This window comes from Tachypleus tridentatus, chromosome 8 (assembly GCF_004210375.1).
Source record: "Tachypleus tridentatus isolate NWPU-2018 chromosome 8, ASM421037v1, whole genome shotgun sequence".
In the NCBI taxonomy this organism is placed as follows: Eukaryota; Metazoa; Arthropoda; class Merostomata; order Xiphosura; family Limulidae; genus Tachypleus; species Tachypleus tridentatus.
Window position 1 is genome coordinate 93,085,113 of NC_134832.1, and position 13,255 is coordinate 93,098,367.

Genomic DNA, 13,255 nt, shown 5'->3' on the forward strand with positions numbered 1-13,255 from the left:
GTAAAAGAGTAGCCCAAGAGTTGGCGGGGGGTGGTGATGACTAGCTGCCTTCCCTCTAATCTTACACTGCTAAATTAGGGACGGCTAGCACAGATAGCCCTCGAGTAGCTTTGTGCGAAATTCCAAATAACCCAAACCCAACTGATCTTAGCAAACCTTTACAGTCTGAGTGTATGAATATTCTCCGTTGGAAAGGGCCGTTATATACCATTCCCAAAGAATGGTTTTGGTGGCATAACAATAACTACGAATACCAAACAACGTTAAGATGAAGTTTTGTTTGATTTAGTTTCACTGTGAGTTTATATCAACTGTGGTTTCACAGACTTTTTTTAATTTGCATATTGAAAATAGTTTTAATATATTATATTCAACACTTCTTCAGCTCTAGCTATGTCAACTTGCTTAAAGTAAGTTTTTAAGATATTGCAAAATGTAAAATGCTATTCACTATATTACAGTATTTGTTTTCGTTTAGACATAAATAATTAATATTGTATTCAGAATTGCAACATTGTAGCTTTCCATAGTGCCAGGTAAAAATAGCATAAGTGAAAAGGAAAATTACTTACTGGCCATGAAAAACTGAAAGCAAACCGAATAGGGTTATTAAATCCATGTATTTTCTTATCCAAAAGATGCACAGAATTATTGCCAAGTACAGGCGTTACGACTTCTCCAAACGTACACGGTGGGTTGGGGTCAATTGTTGCTTGGTAATGTTTCAAACATACACGAAAGTAAGTCCGGCAAACACTGCTGCACGACCCCTGTGTTGAACGGTATCCACTACAACAATTTCCCTCAAAATCTCGTCCGTAGTTGTTAGTAAAGGAAGAAAGACGAAGCTCAAAAACTCCAGAGCCGCGAGTCTAGAAACAGAAAAAATAGTGAAGTCAGAAAACATCAACAGTTGTAACCACAACATTACAGAGTTCATTACGAGTAACCGTTTAAGTATGAACGAGTTATTTATATATAAATAAGTTTAACATATTTAACTGTCACGAAAGTATTTGAAATTAACAAGAAAAACACGAATTTCACCAAAACTCTGACTAATCAGTAAGTGTAATCGTTCCGACACAAGGTAGACGGGAACGTACCTGGTATACGAGAGTAAACATCAACAAAGCAGCATCGACCAAATACAGTAATATTTGCCTCCCCATCGCGCCAGTCCGCCGTTCTCTTGTAAGCTGCTGAAAGTCTCTAGTGATCTGAGCCGACGTCAGCCTCGTTATCAGCGAGCTTAGGCTCCGCCCTTAATTGTGACTGACAGCACTCTGAAACAACACAGGTAGAATATACGGGTAGGTAAATATTGTAGATACGTAAAATTCACACAGTTATTCACACTTTAGAAATCCACAATGAACAGGGAGTGTTGGTCATCATTCGAATCTTCACACATTTAGAGAGCAATGCCAACATGATAGAGCAAAGTTATGAATATATACAAAACAAGGTGATATATATATGTTGAAACATCATCATCACATATATATATATACATATACCCAAGGTATATCCAGGTAGTTATTACAGTTTGGACTAGTACGAAAGCCCACGCCTGAAGCTTACAGGGCAATACATCACAACACACTTGACTAGCAAACGCAGAGCAACAAACCGATACTAGCAGCGGGCGCGTGGCACGAAGCTTATATAGGGTGCGTCGGCTGCATATATTATTGGCTGGCGTAATAAGGGGTTCCATTCATACGAACAACTAGCTGACGACTTTTCCACGCATGAGCAATAATGGCACGGTAAGATGCTTTTTTAAACGTAGCTTTCCTTTTGGGCTTATGAGGCAAAATAAAGACTACAGATGTTAAAAACTTAAATCGAGCAATTTCTGTAAACTTCCGAGACATCGAATATTCTTTATTCATGAGATTAACTGTAAATTACTCTTAATTAGAAGAACCAATACGAATACACCTGTAGAATATACATACATTAAATCCCTTTCAAATGTTTAAAAACCGAATATGAATTCTGTATGATTGAATTCCACTAATGTAATTTTTCATTTACTACAAAACAACTCATCATTAGTTATAAAGGCACTCAACAGATGGCAGAAGAGGATATGTTTGTAATTAAGCTACACAAAGGGCGATTTGTGCTCTGCCCACCACAGGTATCGAAACCTGAATTTTAGCATTAGAAGTCTGCAGACATACCACTGTTCCCCTGGGAGGGGCTGGTAGAAGATAAAAAATAAAATAAATCAACTATTTAGAATAAAAGGGTGTTCAATAAGTAAGTTTTACCACAGAATGAATAACTTAAAAATTAATAATGTATTGATATTTCTATATTTCTTTCATATGAAACATTATATTTGGTGCCACAAAGTTTATGTTTGAAACTTAATTAAACTAAGAACGCTCAAATGTTTCTCAGCTACCAGACAACATTTCACAAGTTTTCTTGGACTCTAACCTTCAATTTGAATTACGTACTAAAGTTTGTTTGTTTTGAATTTCGCGCAAAGCTACACGAGGGCTATCTGCCATAGCCTTTTCTAATTTAGCAGTGTAAGACTAGAGGGAAGGCAGCTAGTCATCACTACCCACCACCAACTCTTGGGCTACTCTTTTACCAACCAGTAGTGAGATTGACCGTCAAATCATAACGCTCCCACGGCTTAAAGGGCGACCATGTTTGGTGTTACGAACCCGCGACTCTCTGATTACGAGTCGAGTGCCTTAACCACCGGGCCATACCGGGTCCGTTACTGTAAGTTGTAAAAGAACTTTAGTTATGTTAGGAAAATAACTTTATGGCATAGATATATATATATATATTTATAAACACTTCATAATTCAAGTTTGAAATATTTCTACCAATGAATTTCATAGATATTATCCAGTTGTCAGTAAACCAGATAGCATGTTATAAAGCCATGAGTAAACATTATAATTTTTACCATTTGTGACTAAAATTTATATAAATTACAACATGTATAATTTCAGACTTTACAGAATAAATAAATATTCCTTTCGTATACATTTCTGAAATAAGTGTTTTGTTTGTTTTTAAAACAATATATTGTTAAAGCGATGTCATAATAATCAGATAAAGTTATACACTTTATGATTTTTAAATGCTACTGCAGTGGCGTGCCACCGTACTTGCCAGCGTGTGGCCACGGGCGGCAAGTGTAGTACTTTGGTGCTTATATAACTAGTTTAGACAAACTCCTCATCATTCAACCATGCAACGTCGCCACGAATACGTTTATGATTGAAGGGATACTTTGCGTCTTTTCTGAAGAAGGACATTCGTATAGCAATATTGTAAAAGGAAATAATATTTTGAAGAGAAGTGGCATCGCTATTCTCCCTAGAAACAGAAAATGTTCGAATGTTTCTAGTACTGCTAACATCGTAAGGAAAATAGTTTTTAAATTTGACAAAGGCACTAAACATAAAAATACACAGTTTCGAACCACACTTCAAAATCAACAGTTGTTTCCATGAAAACTGTCGTCTACGATGGGTTGGTTTTGAATTTCGCGCAAAGCTACTCGAGGGCTATCTGCACTAGCCGTCCCTAATTTAGCAGTGTAAGACTATAGGGAAGGCAGTTAGTCATCACCACCCACCGCCAACTCTTGGGCTACTCTTTTTTCCAATGAATGGTGAGATGGACCATCAAATTATAATTCCCCTATGGCTAAAATGATGAGCATGTTTGGTGTGACGGGGATTCGAACACGCGACCATCAAATTACGAGTCGAGTGCCTTAACCACCTGGCCTACCTACGATGGGAATTACAGCATTCCCATTTCACTGTAAGGTACGTCCCTCAAATCTCATGATTCAGATTCAACGGATTTTTGTACCTTAACTTGTTTTGGAAATCAAGATCCTCATATTGTGGAAGGAAAGTCTGTCGAGATCGAGAAACAGTGCAAAATCTCATGATGAAGAAACAGCTACAGAGGAAACTTGAGTGTGTTTTCTTACAGCAAAGTCACATCAGGCTGTCTGTAATGTCCACCGAGGGTAATGGAACTCCTGATTTTAGTGTTGTAAATCCGAAGACTTACTTGAGTATCATTCTTGTCAAGCACGACTAACTTGAATAATTTTTAGAATCATTGTATAGTTTATACATCGAATAATTTCAAATAAATTACTCAAGAACTTTATATTAAGTTTTCATCTCGTAGCACAATCGTCACAATAAAACTCTAACTTACAACAATACCTTTAAAAAACACTCAGAGGTACATCTTTCATCTCAAAACTTACATGAAAATATAATTTCTTAAGGATTTAGTTTATAGTAAGGAACTTTACAAGTTGAATGTTAGTAACATTGTTTTCGTAAAACATCAGTCAATTTACGTGATAACTATTAAGTAAATCTCTACCTTTGCGGAAGATAAACACTATAAACTGAGATTACAATCCAACCTCGTTTGCTTTAAGCCACATGGTTGCCATGAGGCATTGAGTCCGAAACCAGCTGCTCGCGCGAGCGCGAGCGCGCGCGCGGAGGCACACCTGTCGAAGCATTCGTCACGAGACTCAAATCAAATTAATTAGGAAACGCTCATCTGCCGTCTGACACTTTTTTTTTTTTGTTATTGTTGTAAAAGTAAACATAAGTTAATATTTTTATTTAAATCTTGTTAAAATAGTATTATAACTAACAGACTAAAATCTGTTAACAGACTGAATTACTTGGTATACTTTAAGTCTCTGTCTACATCAAATATAATACTTCGAGAGCATGTATCCAAATAAACATTACTCTTATAAATGACACTTAATAACAATTTGAAGAAATATCATAGTGTTGTATCGAAATGTCAAACTTCTGAGTTTATTTTACTTAAGCCACGAGGTTTTGGATTAATATTTATTATTCGATTTCACACACACTTTTACAGGGTACGTTCATTACAGTCACAGTCATAAAAATGTTAAACATTGACTTCCAGAGCCGGATAAAAACTAAATATTTTGTTTTATCTTGTATTTGTGTTTATTATTAATAACATCTTCAGTGTCACAGCGATATGTTCTCTGACTTACAACACTAGAAACTGGGTTTCGGTTCCCGTGGTGGGCAGAGCACAGGTAGCTTGTTGTGTACCTTTGTGCTTAGTAACAAACAAACACCTGATTATTTCTATATTAGTTTCCCAGTGGTAGCCTGCAGCACTGTATTAAGGGAGATCGAAAGTACAACCGAATGGTATTATATAATAAATAAACTTTCTCTCAGAGATCAGGCTTTGGGATAAAACTATTCACAAAAATACTCATACCCTTAAAAATATACAATATAATGTGACTTTATCTTCTATCCATACATAGTTTCTACTTGTCACAAATACTTAAAACTGACATTCGGCAAACCGTCAGTAGAAAGGATGACTTTATGAGATAACTTTATCTGAGATACTTACTTTGTGGATCGTTATTCAGACCAGCCGATGTATTTGGATAACTTAAAATTTACTGCGGGTACAACTCCTATAGTAACCTTTGTATTGAATATTAAAACACATTTTAGTGTGTTTTTGTAACAGATGTTATTATTATGCTAATATTTTTAGATGCCGATAAATCCTTATGTTTAACAATTTATGTAATAGGTCAAATCCTCTCCGTTTATTTGTTAAATTTTGCACTAAGTAACTCGAGAACTATCTGCGCTAGTCGTCTCTAATTTTGAAATGATAGACAGTGGCGACGCCAGAATATTTTCGTTGGGGAAAGGGGTGGGGGCTGAGGTAAACTGTGGAGGGGCTTCCCAAAATGCTATCAATATAAAGTATAGATAGTAAATTATAATAATGTAAATACCAAGGTACATTTCAGAAATGTGTGCTATTTTGAACTGCGTTTTCAATGCAGTTTTCATTGGAAATTCATACTCTGATTAAAAATTCATTATTACAAATTAGAAATAATATCTGTTTATGAAAATATGCGTATATGTAAAAGAGAAAGCTCACCTAAATTCCACCCAAGGTAATACATAATAATAAAGAAAATCAAGATTAGCTTAGATTGAACATTTAATATACCATTAACAGTAAAACTACAAATCAAAAGAAATATAACATAAAGACATAGTTTACATAGCAGAAACGAATTATCCCATGTGAAGTTAATACACCCTGAGGAAAAGTAAGGTCATTATCAGGCTAACTATCTTTCATCTTAATGAAGACGTTGAATTCTACAGATCTATGTCTCTTTGATGTTAATTGTTAAGCAACACCGACGATTGTGTTTTCCATATTTTATGAATATATGTAGGTAACAATATTGGGGGGACTGAGCCCCCAAGCCCCCCTTTGGCGCCGCCACTGGTGATAGACTGGGGAGAAGGCCGCTAATCAATGCCATCCACTGTCAATTCATTTACCAACGAAGTGAAGGTTGACCGTCACATTATAATGCCCATAAAGCTGAAAAGACGAGCATAATCGGTAATGGGAATTGAATCCGCAACCGCAAAATTCTCTTATTATTACAAAGTAGAAGCTATAAGCTCAACTGTATATACTGTAGTGTTTTGGTAAACGGGCAAAGTACAGAAAGGGGAGAATTACAATGTGTATGTTTAACGTTTAGTTTATTTATTGATTGATTGGAATTAAGAAAAAGCTCTACAATAGGCTATGGGTGTTCTGCCCATCAAGGGTATCGCAATCTGGTTTGTCACGGCGTTAGTTCGCAGATATACCGCTTTGCCACTGAGAGGGGGCCCATCTTACCTAAAATTCCACTATAACACTACAAACTTGTAACCATATAGAAGGCCAAGTGGGCTATGCTACTGTGAGAGGGAACTTCCTTATTAAAACTTCTGTTGAAAATAGCAATAATGTGTGCACTTTATTACAGAACTTGCCGCAGAGTTTTTGTTTTTCCTGGTGAAATCCAGTATTTGGTTGGAAGTTTACAAACTTTGCCCGACAAATCGAAGCTGTTGTTTCGAATGCGACCGAGAGCGAACTATTTCCTGTAACAGTGTACGTCAATTATGTCGCAAACAGTGCTCTGTATCGGTATTTTCGCCGTTCGGGAAACGACGCTGGACTTCCTGCTGAGTACCAAATGCCAGCATCTTATACTATTAGTATGCATACACGCAGCTGCACGCGCACATGGCACGAGGGATTAATGAAAAAGTCCCCATGGCTTTATGCATTAAGAAATCTGAGGAACCTTAGGTGAAGCCTGTGGTCGAACATTTGCAGCAATCTACACCTCTTCTCGAGGTTCCAACACAATGAGGAACGCGTGGTCGGTCGCGTGCAGCCGGCCGTCTCCACCAATCAGAGAAGCGCACTAATTGATTGTAACAAGTGGCGCGTGGCTCCGACACAGCCAACAAAGGAAGTCTAGATGCAAGAGTTTTGTTGAATCTTCAGTGATATAAAGAAAGGTCCTTTTCTATCATACTTACACATTAGTATACACCGTTGATAGGTGACACGCACCTCTGCATTGGGTGCGACATCTGTTGGTGAAGTAAGAAAATCTGTTAGCCATCTTGTTTATTCACTTTCTTGCAGGGATAAACACTGACTATATTCTTCCCTTCCTGCCACTTGGAGACCATCTTTACTAGGGTTTCTTGTTCACTTGTACTCGGGATGTCCGTCTAGTCGCTATACATCTGCTTAGCTGTTGCCAGTAGTAGTCGCTACTAGAGTCAGATGTTTGCTCTAAACAGTAGAGACTTGCTGGCACGTGGGACGAGAGAAGACAAAGGCGAGAACATATGTTGAAAGATTACATTGGCATGCTCTTAAAACAACTACGACAGTTTTGAAAACTTGTTGCTTTTTTACATATAAAACCTTTAAAGACACAGTTACATAGCTACACCATTTGAGGGAGGGTTGATTTATCTTGTATGGAGAAGCACTGTTTCAGTATAAGACAGCAGTCTGTTTTCTACTTTTAAGTCTGTACGTAACAAAAAATATCGTGCTTTTTATATTCAGTACTCGAATCAGTTAAGAATTTCCAAAGTTTTTAAACATTCTAAACAAACTCAGGATTAATAAAGGTGTCATTTTGGAAGTTTGGTAAATGTTCCAACAAGGTCTCTGCTGTCTGTGGAAAAACTCATATATTTGTGTTTAAAGTTAAGTAAAGAGCTACACTCTGTGTTCTGCTCACAAAGACTATCGGTTTCTAACGTTGTAAGTACGCAGATATATCACTGTGCCGCTGGTGGGGGCGGCAGATTCATACATATATAATTACAAAATTAGTTATTCTACAATGAGATTCTCTATTTAAGAAATCTAATAATGACGTAAAACAGGCTCGTTGGAAACAAAACTCTATCCAGTTTCAGCATTTGGTGTATTTTTAAATATGGAAACGATTCTTTGTACAAAACATGCAGAAATCTCAAGCACATAGTCAGTCATTCAAATAATATTTAAAGTTGTTCGGGCATGAAACACTTTGTAAATTCATAATGAAAGAACAAGAAATTTGTATGTGTGTAATTTTTATTATCTACTGGCAGAGATAAAACTAAGGATTTACAACGCCAAATTCAGGGGTTCGAATCCTCTTGGTGGACACAGCAGATAGATCGATGTGGCTGTATTATAAGAAAAAAACCCACGTACAAGCACCATCTAATGGTACATTCACCACACAGATATGGTTAAATATCCAATGCACTTATTATACAAATAAGGACCTTGCTATAGGTAAGAACATCTTGGTTATATATTCGTGGCATTGAAAAAGTAGACAGTAAAAAAACAGTTAAGTCACAATTCAAGAAATGAAACAACTTGGGCGATCTTACAAATTCCAGAGATGAATTATAGTCGAACAACAGAGTCTTCCCACATGATAAACTTCCCTTCTTCACTAACAAAATAAATGAAAAGTTTTCAGAAGTTTGGCCTTCCTCCTTCACTAGGAAAATAAATCTCTTAAACGAAAAGCTTTCTGCAGTTTGATATTTCTTGCTCATTGGTGAAATAAATAAACCAGAATATTTCGGATGTTTAATCTTCGAAAAAGAAGAAGAAAAAAAAGACCCCCTTGAACATTCGAGTTATCCAGTGTCTTCAACTGTGGTTTAAAGTTAATGTAGCCAAAAATCATCATTACTTACATATATAGCAGCAACGACCTCAAAATTTGCCCCCACTACAATATGACATAGTGCTATAATAATCATTATAACCTGTACCTCAACGTCACAGTATCACGTATTTTCATGACTAATTTCTGATGCTGGCCTTGCAAAAAGTTAATTTTTGGGACAAGTGACAAGTGTCACACTTTCTTCCATTGAGAGAGGCCACTTGAAGGGAGTCTAATACCGGAAACGACGTATGTTCGTCACAGCTACCTGCTTACATCAGCTATACGCTATTTTATTACGATTAAAAAATGTACAACGTTTCGACAGTTTATGGTACTGATGATGACAAAAGACTGTCGAAACGTTGTATATTTTTCACTTGTAATAAATATATTCAAACTTTATTTTTTCAAAGTTCACCGATGTAAATGCTACTTCAAACCCACTCTTCGTTGTTTCTAAATCCATAAATTTTTACTTTTGCTATAACAGGTCGACCTTTGATTTATCTTTCATGGACCTTATTTTGTGAAAAAAAGGTGTTCTTTAATTATTTATATCACATGCCGAATAGTTTACAGTCAATCACCCCCAAGGAAATGTTTTATTACAAACCTCAAATTATTTAGATCTTAACCCCAGAAGAATAATTTAAATCTGGAGGCTATGGTCTTACATTAGGCATGTAGACACAGCAACTAGGGTTTTCTAATACAATTTAGAATTTGCTGGATACTTAAAACCTTATTTTCATTTCCAAGTTTTTCATACCACCTCTAAAAAGAACAAGAATTATAGGTTTTAGGCTTAATACGGTTAAATTAAAATTTGAAATCTTCGCTTTCGCTTTCTATACAGCCTGTTTGTATAAATATATACTATTCTTTAGTTGTTTATAAAAGTATATTTAATATTTTTTTTATCTGTTCATAATAGACGAAAGCCCCAACACACCATTTGCTATGTCCACTGCTGAACCACCAAAGGAAAATGTAAATATAATGTGTAATAAATAAATTCAAACGATCCATGAAAATAACTGTTTTGAAGCTTTTATAAGGAACTACTTTAAGCTGCAACGAGTTAAGTGGTTTGTCCTGCGCAGAGTCATGACGCACTCATAAAAACCACACACAAAACGTGTTTTTCACGTGTCGGATAAAAATATATACAACTGTTTTTCACTATAATGAGCCCTCGGAGGAAGGTCTCAGCAGTAAGCCTGAGGGGCTATAACGCTAAAAAGCGGGTTTAATAAATTCTGTGGGCACAGCAATGATAGCCCATTGAATATGTAGCTTAACAACCAAACAAGTTATGATGAATAAGTAATTTTATTGTTTACACCTACTTTATAATAGCTATATAAACAGTTACGTTAACAGCATTATGAATGTTTAACGGAAGAAATATTCGTATTTCTAGGTCGTCATAGGCTCAGTTAAGATTAAGCAAATTCCTATTTGCAGTTTAAACTTATGACAAAGCTACTAATGTTGGTTATCACCATCCCTCATTTTGAACCAGTAACCAGAAGGAAGGCAGTGAGCCACATCCATGTTAATCCATTATGGATTAATTGACAATCTTACATAACACCCGGAATATGCTGCAATATACAAAATCAAGAGCTTTATTACAGAGCCAATCCGCACCACATTAGCTAATGATAAATTTAGCCGAGAATTAAATCTGCATTCGAGAGTAAATTACACAAATTTTGTTCCTGGATAGTATGTGTTATTTCTTAATTGCTTATGCTGTAAAAGTACAGAAAATGACCATTGTTCCCTTCAAACTTTGCTTTTGTGACCTGGATAATGAAATCCAGAAATTAACCTATTTTCTATGTAAAAACGGGCAAAGTTGCACATTTTCATTTACATAAGGTGTGAATAAAACAACATATGAATCAAGATTTACATGTATTTATACTAAAGTTATACAAAATGTTTAGAAGTGAGTAGTTTTTCGAGATTTGCGACTGTAATGTAAATCAGTTTCACGTATCAGCCCTCAAATATAGTCTCCCATCATGTTTTCGTTATACGCTCTTTGGTAGCGGCGTTCAAAGTCCAGTATATCTTGGTGGAAGCGCTCGCCTTGCTCCTCTGAGTATGCTCTCATGTTCTCCTTGAATTTATCAAGATGAGCATCAAGGATATGGACTTTCAAGACATTCTGCAGCCAATTTAGCCGTAGTTCTTCACCAGAGCCTCAACCAATTCCACATAATGTTCGGCCTTGTGATTGCCCAAGAAGCCCCAAACCACTGCGACAAAGCTGCCCCAAGATTTTTTTCCTCCATACTGAGCTTCTTGGGGAATTCTGTGCACTCCAGGATCTTCTTTATTTGTGGTCCAACGAAGACACCAGCCTTAACTTTTTCCTTAGACAGCTTAGAGAATAAGTTTCGAACGTACTTGAAGGCTGCAGATTCCTTATCAAGAATAGTATATTTTATATGTAATGGTGGTAACAACACCTTCTGGAGGTCCACTAGTGGCTCACATTTGACATTGTGCCTCACCACAGAGAACTCGGTCCGTTGTGGCCAGTGCTTCCTATTGTAGTGCGCTGCGGTGTCCTCGGTGTCCAAAAGGCAAAAAATAACAGGGAAACTTGGTAAAACCTCCTTGGATACCCATCAGGAATGCCACCATTTTGAAGTCTCCAATAATCTCACAGCCATACTCATTATACTTCAAGGCTTCTAACAAGATATTGGCGCTGTTGTATTCCTCTTTGAGGTGCACCGAATGAGGGGAAGAGACGGATACTTATTCCAGTAATGGAGCAGCACAGCTTTGAGGCTTCTGGATGAGCTATCAATGAAGAGGCACCACTCATTCTGGTTACAGGCAATTCCAATTGCCTTCCACAAATTGGATATATTGGGGCAAAAGCAAGGCCCATCTTGACGAGTGAAGAAGCTTGAAAAATGTCGGTGACGTTTCCTGTGACTTGCGACTTGCACAGTTTCATTTAACAAATCCCAATCCTTGAGCCTAGATATCAAAAGCTCGGTAGGGGAATGAGGGGAAGAGACGGATACTTATTCCAGTAATGGAGCAGCACAGCTTTGAGGCTTCTGGATGAACTATCAATGAAGAGGCACCACTCATTCTGGTTACAGGCAATTCCAATTGCCTTCCACAAATTGGATATATTGGGGCAAAAGCAAGGCCCATCTTGACGAGTGAAGAAGCTTGAAAAATGTCGGTGACGTTTCCTGTGACTTGCGACTTGCACAGTTTCATTTAACAAATCCCAATCCTTGAGCCTAGATGTCAAAAGCTCGGTAGTCGACTTTGTTAGACCAAGATCTCTGATCAAGTCATTGAGATCTCTTTGGCTGGGGTAGTATGGGTTTCTCTCACTAGCTGCACCTCTGAAATTGTAATCTGAATCTTCAACGTCTACCTCCTCTTCTGATTTGTTGTTCCCTTCTGAGGATGGCTGCTTTCTCTCTGGCGGAGTGTGTACAGGGAGCTCAGGGCAGTGTGGCACTGGGGTGATGGATGATGGAAGGTTCGGATACATGATAACAGATGCATTCTTGCCAGCCCGACGTTTAAAAGGGTCCACCATGCAGAAGTAGCAATTGCTTGAGTGGTCAGTGGGTTCACGCCAAATTCTTGGAAGAGCGAACTTCATGGCTCTCTACCATCCTGCAAAAGAGCAAAATAAAATTGTTATTATGAAGAATAAATTTATTTCATTCACAACTAATGTGTAAAAGGTTCATGGAAAATATTTTATATGTGATATTTTTTCTATACTATTGGAAATTTAAAAAATAAATTAAATGTATTTAAATTTTAAAAGGTCTAAAATTTGTATAATATAAAATCATACTATTCAAGCAAGCAAAATTGTCCGTCTTACCTTCTACAGTTTTTTGCAGTGCTCGCAGGTAAGTTGAGGTGCCCAAGGTTTGTCTCGATACCCGACAGGCATACCGAAATATGTCTTGTAGACTTTTCACACATTTCAGTAGATGCTGTCACAGAGTACTTTTTCACTCTTGTTTTGATAAATTGGCCACATACATAGCAGAATGCGTCTGGAGAATGCTTGCAGCTTCTTCATGCCATCTCTGATAAAATCAGATAAGTCTATGTGTTCACTTAAGCAGCTAG

The 13,255-nt window shown here is 37.0% G+C and overlaps 1 protein-coding gene across 2 annotated transcripts in view; it reads right to left on the reverse strand.

The window, feature by feature from the left end:
- The window catches only part of LOC143222954 (uncharacterized), a 44,842-nt gene that overhangs the window by 9,556 nt on the left and 22,031 nt on the right, over positions 1 to 13,255 (reverse strand). Inside the window, exons 2-3 of one of the 2 annotated variants that reach the window (XM_076450191.1) lie at positions 1,107 to 1,286; positions 573 to 872 (exon numbers count right to left, since the gene is read on the reverse strand). In XM_076450191.1, coding sequence (XP_076306306.1) covers positions 573 to 872; positions 1,107 to 1,172 — 366 coding nt within the window. In that variant the 5' untranslated portion in view covers positions 1,173 to 1,286. Of the gene's footprint in view, positions 1 to 572; positions 873 to 1,106; positions 1,638 to 13,255 lie in introns of those variants that run through there. The other variant, XM_076450190.1, reaches the window with a different exon arrangement.